This window comes from Nelumbo lutea, chromosome 6 (genome assembly GCF_056320005.1).
Source record: "Nelumbo lutea isolate HS-2025 chromosome 6, American lotus-T2T, whole genome shotgun sequence".
Taxonomy (NCBI): Eukaryota; Viridiplantae; Streptophyta; class Magnoliopsida; order Proteales; family Nelumbonaceae; genus Nelumbo; species Nelumbo lutea.
In genome coordinates this window covers 18,460,943-18,473,903 of record NC_142689.1, presented here as the reverse complement: position 1 = coordinate 18,473,903, position 12,961 = coordinate 18,460,943, and the positions used below count along the sequence as shown (strand labels likewise).

At 40.5% G+C, this 12,961-nt stretch overlaps 1 protein-coding gene across 2 annotated transcripts in view; it reads left to right on the top strand.

Annotated features, from left to right (window-relative positions):
• The window catches only part of LOC148847699 (mitogen-activated protein kinase kinase kinase 5-like), a 47,057-nt gene extending 34,096 nt beyond the window's left edge, over positions 1–12,961 (top strand). Inside the window, exons 9-11 of one of the 2 annotated variants that reach the window (XM_088950300.1) lie at positions 11,710–11,919; positions 12,019–12,119; positions 12,289–12,961. In XM_088950300.1, the coding sequence (XP_088806426.1) occupies positions 11,710–11,919; positions 12,019–12,119; positions 12,289–12,331 (354 nt within the window). In that variant the 3' untranslated portion in view covers positions 12,332–12,961. Of the gene's footprint in view, positions 1–11,709; positions 11,920–12,018; positions 12,120–12,247 lie in introns of both variants that reach the window. The other variant, XM_088950299.1, reaches the window with a different exon arrangement.

Sequence of the window (12,961 nt, the reverse complement as noted above, 5' to 3'; positions counted from 1 at the left end):
GTAAGAGATTTCTATGCATATTTTTGTTATGAATCAAATAAGAAGTATGTTTCAGATTGTATGGTGGGGTTTCAAATTGTAGTGTGTTAGGGTTTATGCTGTTTTAAGTGTGATTTGAAGGGGGAGTGGTCCTCATATAGTGTGGTGAGATTTCAGGTAGTCGTAGGGTAGGGTTTGTGGTATAAAGAATGCAATTTTCAGCAATAACAAGTGTTGAAACTAGTGTGATCAGTGTGATCAAGTAGTGTGCAGTGTGCCGAATTCAGTAATAACAGAATTCAACAATGGGAGATAGCAGTGATAGCAAATCTAATGTGATGATACCTACTGACTACCTGAATGTTCAAATGACATCCATTAAACCGAATGGAGAGAATTATGTACCTTGGGCTAAATCTATAGAAGTTTATCTGAAGGCAAAGAAGAAGGTGAAACACATAAGGAAGGAGAAACCCTCCATTGATTCTCATGAGTATGATGACTGGGAACAAGAGGATGCACATATTATCACGTGGTTATGGAACAGTATGGAACCCAAGATTAGTACAAATTTCATGTTTCTTGACACTGCCAAAGATGCGTGGGACCATGCTAAGAAGTTGTATTTTGGTCAAGACAATACAACCGGAGTATATCAGCTGTATCAGGAATACTTTAATCTGCAACGGGGCAATCAGAGTCTTGAGGAGTACTATACTAGTATGAGAAACATTCGTAATGAGTTGAATGTTTATCACCCCCTCACTTCTAATGTCAAAATTCAGCAACAACAGAGATATCTTTATGTGACTCAATTTTTGGTGGAATGAAATCTAAGTATGAACCAATGCGGGCTCAGATACTAGGAGGGTCAGCTCTCCCTTCCTTAGAAGAGGTGTTTGCTCGATTTCGAAGGATTTCCATTGGATCTATTGAGAACTCTAATGTTTCTAATAGATCAGCCTTTGTAGTATCAATGGGCCGTGGTGTTAGAGGTGGAGCTCGGGGAGCTTAGTCTGGCCGTAGTGGTAGCAGCGGTCCGGTATATAGCTGGAGTGGTGGTGGTGGACCTACATATAACCATGGTGGTGGTCATACTGGAGGTAGAGATTCAGGGGGAGCCCGTCGCAGAGGACGTGGCTCGGGTCCGAGGAGGTGTACTCATTGTGGTATGGATGGACATACCATTAATTATTGTTATGACTTGCATGGTCCACCCCCAACTTGGGCCAATCATGCCATGATTAGTGCCACCAGTTTCAGATAGGAGAGTCGTTCAGCTGATCAGATGCCTCCTACATCCACAGATGTTCCCGGGAAGGAGATGGTGAGTGTTCCCCATGATGAGTATGAGTGGTTTGTCCAATCCACATATCAGTAGAACACGACTACTCTCGCACACTCAGGTATGGCTTGTTTGGCATCCACACCCAATCCCTGGATTATTGACTCTGGAGCCTTCGATCATATGACTGGAACTCCAGATGTGTTTTCTTCCCTCTCTCATTGCTCAACATCACAATCAGTTACCCTTGCTAATGGTTCCACATCCTCCATTAGCAAGGGTAATAGATTGTGGTGTTGTCAATGTTAACATGACCCCCTTATCTTTAATCCTCAGTTTTGTATGCCCCTAAATTTCCGTTTAACCTTATGTCTGTTAGTAAGTTGATCAAGTCACTGAATTGCTCTATTACTTTTTACCCTTCTTCGTGTGTTTTTCAGGATCTCAAGACGGGGACGAAGATTGGTGGAGGGCATGAAGCTAGTGGATTGTGTTATCTTGACAGTGGTGGAAGAACATCAACAACTCTCTAGTCATCTCTCTCTCCTCTCCAGTGGCACTGTCGATTTGGTCATCCTTCGCTGAAAGTTTTGAAGTCTTTGGTTCCTTCGTTGAGTCAACTTTCTGTTTTAGATTGAGTCGTGTCAGTTAGGGAAACATCATCGTGTTCCCTTTAGTCCTAGGGTTGATAATCATGTGTCAAGTCCTTTTTCTTTGGTTCATTCAGATGTTTGGGGTCCTTATAAAGTGATGTCATACAATGGATATAGATATTTTGTCATTTTTGTTGATGATTATTCAAGGATGACATGGCTCTATTTAATGAAAGAAAGGAGTGAATTGTTTACCATCTTCCAAAAATTTTATGCTGAGATTCGCAACCAATTTGGTGTTCACATTAAAATTTTTCGTTCCGATAATAGCTGTGAATATTTCTCTTCATCATTTCAAGAATACTTGGACCAACATGGCATTATACATCAGACCTCATGTATCTACACCTCACAACAAAATGGGGTGGCTGAGAGAAAGAATCGTCATCTTTTGGAAACAACTCGATCCGTCATGCATCACATGAATGTTCCCAAACCCTTTTGGAGTGGTGTGGTGCTTACTTCTTGCTTCTTGATTGGTCGGATGCCCACGTCTATCCTTGATGGTCATTCCCCATTCACTACCTTGTTTCCCACCTTGTCTCCGTTTCCTCTTTCTCCTCGGGTTTTTGGGTGTGTTTGCTTTGTCTATAATCTGGGCCCTGGGAAGGACAAGTTAGATGCACGATCCATTGAGTGCATCTTCCTTGGCAATTCTTGGATCAAGGAAGGGTATAAGTGTTATCATCCTAGTTCTCGACATTCCTTTGTGTGCTGATGTTACATTCTTTGAGTCTACTCCGTTTTTCTTGGGGTCCGGTGATGTTTGTTCCTCCTCATCACCTCCTTCTTTTCCACTTTCAGTTGTGGATTCTGTTCCCCTTGTTTCAGCTGTGACCAAGTCCTTGCCTCCAATGCCACCACCTGTTGAACGGCCACCTATCCGTCAAGTGTATACACATCGCCCACATGTATCGGCTTCTACTCCAGCTCCATCAACGCCGAAGATCCGACAGTTGTCTCCACACCACCCCCAAACCCAGCATTTGATCTTGGTCTTCCCATTGCCTTGCGGAAAGGTAAACGCACTTGTACCCTTCATCCTATTTCTAATTATGTTTCATTTACTCATTTTTCTGCTTCCCATCGCTAGTTTATCTCTTTGTTATTCTCAGTTGTTGTCCCTAAGGATGTCTAGGAAGCCCTTGCCTCTCCAGGGTGGTTCCGTGCAATGGAAGAAGAACTCTCAGCTCTAAATCATAATCATACTTGGGACCTCACCACTCTTCCTCTTGTGAAGCAGGCTGTCGGTTGTAAGTGGGTTTATACTGTTAAGTATTTACCTGATGGTAGTGTAGAGCGCCTGAAAGCTAGATTGGTTGCAAAAGGGTACTCCCAAACCTATGGTATTGACTACACATAGACCTTCTCCCCAGTTGCTAAGATAGGTTCGGTTCGTGTTGTGATATCTCTTTCTGCTTTGTATGATTGGCCCCTCTATTAGCTTGATATCAAGAATGCTTTCTTGCATGGTGATTTGCTCGAGGAGGTCTATATGGAGCAACCACTAGGGTTTGTTGCTCAGGGGGAGGATGGTAAGGTATGCAGACTAAAGAAGGCTATTTATGGGCTTAAGTAGTCTCCTTGAGCATGGTTTGATAGGTTCTGTGAGGTGGTAAAGAAGTTTGGTATGAAACAGTGCCAAGTTGATCATTCAGTTTTTAGTTATGACTCTCAGGCAAGAAAAATCCTATTGGTGGTGTATGTAGATGATATTGTTATTACCGGGAATGATAAAACGGGCATTGACAGGTTGAAGACTTTTCTACAGGAACATTTTCAAACAAAGGACCTTGGTAAATTGAAATATTTCTTGGGGATGGAAGTAGCAAGGTCTAAGCATGGTATTAATTTGTGTCAAAGGAAATATGTGCTTGATTTGCTAGAGGAAACAAGTTTGTTAGGTGCTAAACTAGTTGAAACACCTATGGAAACAAATAGTAAGCTGAGTAGTGATATGGGTGAGGTGTTTGAAGACCTTGGCAGATACCGGCGACTTGTAGGTAAACTGAACTACCTAACCATTACTCGGCCAGATATTTCATTTGCGGTTAGTGTGGTAAGTAGATGATATTGTTATTACCGGGAATGATAAAACGGGCATTGACAGGTTGAAGACTTTTCTACAGGAACATTTTCAAACAAAGGACCTTGGTAAATTGAAATATTTCTTGGGGATAGAAGTAGCAAGGTCTAAGCATGGTATTAATTTGTGTCAAAGGAAATATGTGCTTGATTTGCTGGAGGAAACAAGTTTGTTAGGTGCTAAACTAGTTGAAACACCTATGGAAACAAATAGTAAGCTGAGTAGTGATATGGGTGAGGTGTTTGAAGACCTTGGCAGATACCGGCGACTTGTAGGTAAACTGAACTACCTAACCATTACTCGGCCAGATATTTCATTTGCGGTTAGTGTGGTAAGTCAGTTCATGCAAAAACTTCTTGTTCCTCATTGGGATGTGGTTCTAAGAATTGTGAGGTATTTAGAAGGGGCTCCTGGTCGTGGTTTGATGTACAAAAGCGGTGGAAAACTTGAAATAGAAGGATATACTGATGTTGACTGGGCCGGTTCTATGTCTGATAGGAGGTCTACCACAAGCTATTGCACTTTTCTTGGGGGTAATCTGGTGACATGGAAAAGTAAGAAGCAGACAGTCTTGGCGAGAAGCAGTGCAGAGACAAAATATAGAGCTATGGCACATACTACTTGTGAATTAGTGTGGCTAAGGAGCCTTCTACAGGAGATAGGATACAATATTAACACTCCAATGAAGCTCTACTGTGACAATCAGGTTGTAGCTCATATTTCTTCTAATCCGGTGTTTCATGAAAGAACCAAGCACATAGAGGTTGACTGTCACTTTGTGAGAGAGAAGGTGCTAAATGGAGTGATAGACATTGCATATGTTAACACAGGGAACCTGTGGGCAGATTTATTTACTAAAGGGTTAAGTCGGGGAAGAGTGGACTACATATGTAACAAGCTGGGACTATATGATATATACTCACCAGCTTGAGGGGGAGTGTTAGTGTCGAGTATGTAGGGGTATTTCTGTCTTTATACTTATGTTGAGGTTACTAATCTGTAATATTATATTAGAACTAGTGTCCCTCACTTAAGTAAGGGCACATGTGTTTTTCCCATTATGTTAGTAATATAAAACATGTCTGGCCGAATGGAAGAGGTAATTTTTCTCTCATTCGAACTAGACTTTTCTTCTCTCCTTTTCTCCTCCTTACTCTCTCTTTCTTTCTTCTTTCTTCTTCTCTCTTCTTGGCTGTTATCAAACTAACAAAACTCAAGGGTAGGCCGAATCATAATAGAGGTCTTGATATCCCCCTTGCCAGAGATGGGAGCAAGAGACCCATCAACAAACTAGTCATATGATCTGATGCACCGGAATCAATGATCCAAGGGATTTTATGATTACTTGAAACAGAAGCATGATTTGCAGAAGTACGGATACCTGAGTGAGCAAATGCGGATGATGATGTGTTGCTTGAAGAGTGAGGTGTTGAGATAGTGGTTTTCAAGTGATTCAATAACCTTCCATACTTTTCAAACTCTGCTTTCATTGCTGCCAACTGTTCCATGGATGACTTTTCTTCACTCTCCTTATTCCCTCCTTTGGGAACTGTGGCAACACTAGCATTCTTAGGCTTTCCTATCTGACCAATCTTCTTAAAATTGTTGTTATTCCTAAACCTATCCGGTAGAAGATTTGGATGAAGCTTCCAGCAAGTGTCCTTAATATGCCTTGGTTTCTTGCAATATTCACATATAATCTTTTTCTTCTCAGTCGGACCCTTTGGCTTTATTCTAGCATGTGCAAAGTGTTCTGTAGGTGAACTCTATAATTGAACCTACCGCCTACTCTCTTCACTGCTTACTATAGCATATGCCTGGGCAAGAGTGACCTCATCCTTGGCTAGAATATTCTGCCTAATAATGTTGAACTCAGGGTTGAGTCCAGTAAGAAACTCAAACACCTTATTTCATTCCACCAATTTCCTAAAAGTCTCTGCATCCTTTGTACTCGCCCGTACAACTGTCTCCATAACATCAATTTCCTGCCATAGAGATTTCAACATAGAGTAGTAGATTGCCACACTCTTCTCCCCCTGTCTCAGACTCTTCACATCACTCTTCAGCTTATAAACTCTTGCCACATTCAGCTTCTGTGAATAGGTTTTCGTAACACTGTCCCAAATCTCCTTGGCTGAAGACATCCAAAGATAATTCTGACTTATATGAGGCTGCATAGAGTTGACCAACCATCCGATTACTATATAGTTCTCCTGCATCCATTTTTCAAATGCAGGGTCTGTCTTTGCGGTTTTCACCTTACTACTTGTGAGATACCCTAATTTACTTCTACTACAGACATAAATCCGTATAGACTGTGCCCAAGCTAGGTAATTGGTTCCATCCAAGTTAATTGTGATCCCTCCAGTCAAAACGGAATCTACTGAGCCAAGCCCGGATACCGGCATTTGCTTGGACTCACTTCTGTATTGCTCCATTGATCAAACAAAAATAAAAAAACTAGATTTTCAGTCTTTATAAACTTACTTGAAGTTAAAATAGTACCTGGATACTTGACAACTAGGGTTTCATTGCACTCGACTGTTGGGGAGAAAGAGAGAAGATGCAGCCGCTCCTACCAAAGCTTCCCAACCTATTTCAAGACTAAACCACACACTTCTAGAAGTCAAAATACACCTCCCAAGCATTGAGCGCCACACCAAAAGCTTCTCCTTGTAACTTCAAAACTCTCTAATCGGCTAGGGTTTTGGGCAGAAAAAATACAGCATCACTTCTTGGCAGTTTTCGGCCAGACTTTAACTTTCCAAACCCTCTACCAACTAGGCAAAAGATCCTCTGAACTGTAGGGAACTTATCTCTCAATACACTCTCCTAATCGAAGGGTGTATGGGAAAAGAGAAAAAGAAAAAACGAGAAGGGAGGAACCTGCTTTGATACCAAGAAGTAAATCAGTCCTCTAAAAATGATATAAACTTGATTAAAATTAGAGAGAAAAGTAAAAGAAAGGTAGAAGACAGCAGTACAAAGGAAGAAGATGGAGAAAAGAAGAGGAAGAAGAAGAAAAGTTCGATAATCTCCTCTCTCCCCTCTCTAATCCTTTTGCTAATCTTCATTATCTAAGTTAATTATAAGTATGCCCTTCAGTTGGCAGCCGGATAAGAAAGAACTTAAAATAAACTTATAAAAAAAAGCAACAGGCCCATAAAGACAAGCCCATTAACAAACAAATAAATAACACACTACAAAGACTGTTTTGTGGGATGATAGCTTTACTTTGTAATGCCTTTGTATTTTGCTATTTCTTTTGCCTCATTGTACTAGGCTGTTGAGAAGACCTCTCCCTCCACAGTCCTATTTTCGTCATTATAATCTTTAATGAATTTACTGCCCTTTAAAAAATAAATAAATTACAATTTCATAAATATTTCCATTTTAATTAAAATGTAAGAAAATAATGAAATTCAAGAAAGTTAATAAGGGCTCTCAGCTTCTAATTTATAGAGTTGTAAAATTTTGGAACACTTAAAAAGGCAAGAAAAATCACTTTGGGCCATGCCATAAACACCTCAATGGGGCTGCAAATGGCACGCTCCAGAAGAGAGAAAAGGAAGCTCTATACATCATAGGCAACAATACTATGAAGAAAGTGCCCCTATATTCTTTTTTTTTTTTTTGATAAATGAGAGTACTTCTATTAATTCAAATAAAGAAAGTACAGTCAGCCTAGGAGGAGGCACGAGGTGTTACCTCCCCCGAGGACTGAACCATAAACACTAAACATACACAAGCCTGAAACACAATTACAAAGTGGCCCGAAACAGATCTCCTCTTAACACCCTTGCTTGGCCAGTGAATCAGCCATTGCATTTGCAGATTTGCTGACCCACTGAATCCTGACTGTCGTATTTCTTGTCAGCCATTTGACTTTCTTTAACAAATCCCTGTAGCCCCAACAAGCTGTTTCTGGACTTGTCAGCCAGCCGACTACTACCTTGGAATCCCCTTCTACTATCAAATTGTTCACTCCAAGTTGACTGGCCAGGTGTATACCTTGTACCGCTGCTAGTATCTTGGCCCTTACAGAATCACCAACACGCACTGGTCCTGAAAATAAAGACAACATGTTGCTGTCTTTGTCTCTCAGAATCCCTCCTATTCCAGATGGCCCTGGGTTACCTTGGCAGCTACCATCAAAATTCAATTTTACCACTCCATTCGGTGGGGGTTTCCATTCAACTTGTGGTTTGTTCCTTGCGGAGATTGTGGAAGCCACTGCTGCCCAATTTCTCCTTTAGTCGTCAAAGGAGTAATCTACCAACAAGTGTGAAGATTTCAGCCATGAGGCTGTCTTTGTCATTATGCACTCCTTGATTTCAGCGAGACTTCTTTCCTTTTCTTGAAATATTCTAGCATTTCTCTCCTCCCATAACGTTCACAAGGTAGCGGCTCTGATACATTTCCACATTAGCTTCCCTCTTTTTGTCAATCTGCCAAAGGCAGATGGAGTGAACAATAGCTTTACTTTGGAGGGCAAGTTCCACCTGCACCCAAATAATGAAACAACCCAGTTCCAAATATTGGCAGCAAAAGAGAACGATATCAGCAAATGGTTACAGTCCTCACCCTTCACTTTACACATAAAGCACCAATTTGGGGACAAACACATAAGGTTTATTTTTTTGCAAGTTTTCCACAGTATTGATCTTACCATAATAGGCTTCCCAACAGAACACTGCAACCCCTTTAATGGGGAAGACCTGAAAGGAGGGGTTGGAGCAAAGGGATTTAAAGAAAGATGCACAAGTGAAGGACCCAGCCAGGGTTAGAGACCAAACCCTTTTATTCGGGTTGGTCCAAACACATTGAGTCTAGAAGCAATAAGAGCTTTGAAACACAAGGAAATTCTTCATCCCTTAACCGTCTTCGAAACCCAAAATCCCAGTTTAAAGCCAAAGGGAGAACCGGGGTGGGGGGGGATTGACTTCACTAAGAGATTTAGGGTGCATAAGGCACTCATTGACCTGTCTTGAAGAAGTCATGGGTAGGAGAGGTTAGGAGAATTGATGAAAAAGGGGTTGCAAAGGGATAGTAGTAAGTCTAGTTGAAAAAAGTAACAAAGTGATTCCTAGTGAAATTTATGAAGAATATAGATTGGCATAGAAAATTAGGGTAAGAACCTTGGGTATAAGAAAGGGGAAATTTTAGAAAACTAATGAAGCAGTGTAACTATGTCAAAATAGCACAAAAATGTGATGAAATATGCAGGTTTATACAAGAAGTTGGATCCAGATCAAGTTTCTTTAAGATTTTAGGGCATCTAATGAAACAGGCGGTTTTTTCTTGAAGCGATCTTGGTAGTAGTACTTGTGTAATGGTGGTTTCCAAATCTCAAAGCATCTCAAAGCAAAAAATATGAAATCTTCAATGCATATATATGTGTGTATGTGTTTGTGCATATAAAATTTGTGTTATATAATATGATACTTATATATATAATAGGGATAATATATAATACATTATATCACCCTTGGTTTGGTAGACTATACACACACACACAAGAATCATGTAGCAGGAATCATGTCTTGTTTCTATCATAGGGTTGAATACAGGAATCATGTAGCCAGCCCATATGGTTGCAATTAGGCTTTGCAGTGGGAGAGACTTCAGATTTTACAATTACTATGGGTATTCAGCAAGGTTCAATACTGTTAAACACAGAAAATAGCTCTGATACCATGTTAAAAAACATAAGATAGCATGAATGGCATTTCCTATAGGGTTTTTTGAAAGGAATTTTAGAGCTTACCCTCATTTCATGAATGACATTTCCTATAGAGTTGGAAATTGAAGAAGACTGAAGTTTTGGCTGGATTCTTAGTGTGGTAATACTGTTTTGAAAGAGAGTTTTCCTCTGTTTGCGGAGGCTGATGATCCTTAGATTTATGTGGCTGATTTCCTCGTTTAGGAAGGGGACAGCTTAGTTTGGTCTCCAGTTTTCAGAAAGAATTTCAATGTTTGGGAATTGGATCAGGTGGCTGAGCTTGTCTTTGCTTCATAATCAACACCCTGAGTTGCATTCCGAGGACTCTAGATGCTGGAAATGGTCAAAATCTGGTAGCTTTTCAGTCAGATCCTGCTACTGGGGTCTCTTGGGTGAAGTTCAACAGCCCTTCCCTTTCAAGGCCATATGGAGAGTAACTTCTCAAGTCAAGTTTTTGACTTGTGTGGATGCCAAGGAGAAAGCTTTACCGAACAGATGCTGATGAGAAGAGGCTTCACCTTACTGGACTTGCTTTGCCCCTTGTGCAATCAGCAAACTGAGTCTTCAAGTCATCTGTTTATCCACTGCAAGTTCTTGGCGGGAGTTTGGCCAAATTTTCTTAGGGCCATTAATCTGAGTTGGACCAGTTGGTGCTAGCCAAAATCAGTCTCTTCTGTGCTAGCTGGATGGAGAGTCCCTGGCATGTCTAAAAGGGGAAACAAGTGTGGTCTGTCATCCCATCTGCAGTGTTGTGGGCTGTCTGGCTGGACAGAAACAATAGGATTTTGAGCAAAAAGCCAAGACTGAGGCTGGGGTTATTAATTTTATAATAGAAGAGCTTAGGAGCTGGTTACTTCTTTCTGATGTATTAGAGATGTTTATAGTTCTGGTTCTTTTTTGAGGGTGGACTTTTTTTGGGGATTCCTAGTTCTGGTCATGCTTGTACATATTCTCTTTGTACAGGACCTTATACTTTTGAATCGTATACAATACTTTACCTCTTCTAAAAAAAAGTGGATGTCTTTAAATAGAACTGATTGGCAAAACAGGATTCATGTAGCCGAACATATGGTCCTTGTGAGGAAACAGTACTTCATTTGTTCTTGTGCTCAATGGCTGAGACTGCTGGAGTTATTAGTCAGATCTGTTTGGCATGCAGCTGTTCCTCCCCGAGTCTCCGGCAAAAATCTTTTCCAAATGGTCTTCCTACAAGGGCAGCAAAAAAGCCAGAATTGTGTGGAGCTTTATTCCTTTTGCTGTGTGTTGGTGAATTTGGAGAGAAAGAAACATAAGAGTATTTGAGGATAGTCAATGAGAGTTAGAGAAGGTGGTGGAGTCTATTGGAAGGGCTATTTCTGGCTGGGTGCTCATCCTTTGAGATTTTGCTCAAACCTCTGTATCAGATTTTGGGTCCTCCTTTTGGAGTGGTCTTGAGATCCAAGAATGTAATCTGGATTAGCTTTTTGTAATGTCTGATGGCGTAATCCCTACACCTTGATGTAATTTGTGGTCTTTTAATAAATCTTTCCTTTATGTTACTATCAAAAAAATATATAGTTGGGATAAGGCATGGATGATGATGATGATGATGAGTATGCTGACTATGCATTAGGACCAATTGGCTTTGACTTTTGGTCTGAATGTAGGACTACCTTGTTATGACTTAGATCTGATTAGAAACATATATTTTGCTTTTGTTGTTTTACTTAAATTTTATTTAGGAATATTAACAAGAAATCCAGGGTGCATTGCTATAGAATGTTGGGACCCATTAAAAAGACCGGCCAACTTTGTGTCTATTCATTGGTCCTACACTCCTACCATGTACATAGCAGCTTCGAAGTTGGTTGATGCATCCTGGTGCTTCTTGTCAGTATTCCAATCCCCTACCCCATTTCTGTTTCGTTCCTTGTATCCCCTCACTCCCAATGTAATGCATAAATATCTATTTCTTAATTGGTTATTTTACCTTGTGCCATTGCAGGCTGGAGCTATGTTTAAGGTTTTGAGAGAATCTCCACCAATACCGGAAACATTATCAGCTGAGGGCAAGGATTTCCTCAGGCACTGCTTTAAAAGAAATCCTGCTGACAGGCCATCAGCAAGCAAGTTGTTAGAACATCCTTTCCTAAGGAACTCAACCCATTTGGAATGTTCAGCTTGTCTGCAAGCATTATCTACAACAAAATTAGTGGTAACTCTCAGACATGAAACAATTTGTTATTACCCATCTAAACTTCTAAGCGACTGGTTATGTGATCATCTAATATTTTACAAAAATATACTATTACAGGATAAAGCACATAGTCCAAAAGAGTTGAATAAATACAAATCCGACCCAGTACCAACATCTCCTGGCACACAATCTACAATAGGAAAAGGGCCATCTAATGGGTAAGTTATTGTGGATGATCACCTTTCCCCTCCCGGGTCACAAGCACTAATCACGATTTTCCAATTGGTACTTTTACTTTGCATGACCACCACATCCGGCTTCATGCAAGACTATTGTTTTGCTCCAGTGATAAAAAATCTCATGCTGAAACTTGCGACTCCACAACAGCTTCTCGGCATTCTCCTCGGTCCACCCTGGAGTTTATTCCTAGTCTGTCTCCTCCACACTCAAATAGAAGCATACATAATTCCAGCCAATCTCCGAACATCCTTCACAGTGCAGACCAGAGTGCCCGGGACATCTATCATCGATATGCTTTTGCAAGAGCTCATGGAAGAAAACCAAATACTTCTGAAACAGGTTGATCAGATTCAGAAAATAGGGTGGTTTGTTTCTCATGTGGAGCCAGGGAGACTAGAAGACAATTGTGTAGAGGAGCCAGCATTGAAACTGCATAGAATGGTGATATTTGCATTTGGCACTTAATGTTCATTAGGTCCCACGTGACGTCGACAACAAAGAGGAGCATATGTAAAAAAAAAAAATGAAATAAAATATAAGTTCTTCACTATACCCTCATTGTTGAAACCTCTTGAAGCTTCAAGGCCTCCTTACACTTTGATATTTCGATCTCTGGCCTTTAATCAAGTATGCCATGGGATTGGTGAGCAGGTTGTACATCCCTGTTCATTTATCTTAAGCATAAACTGAAAGTTCTTTATACATATGGGGGAGAAGATTTTCACATTTGTACCACTTTTCTTGTATGATATGATGGTATCAAATTGAATTTGTTGTAGATATTTAGAATGTTAATGGTAGTCTGTCTAGTTGTGGAAAA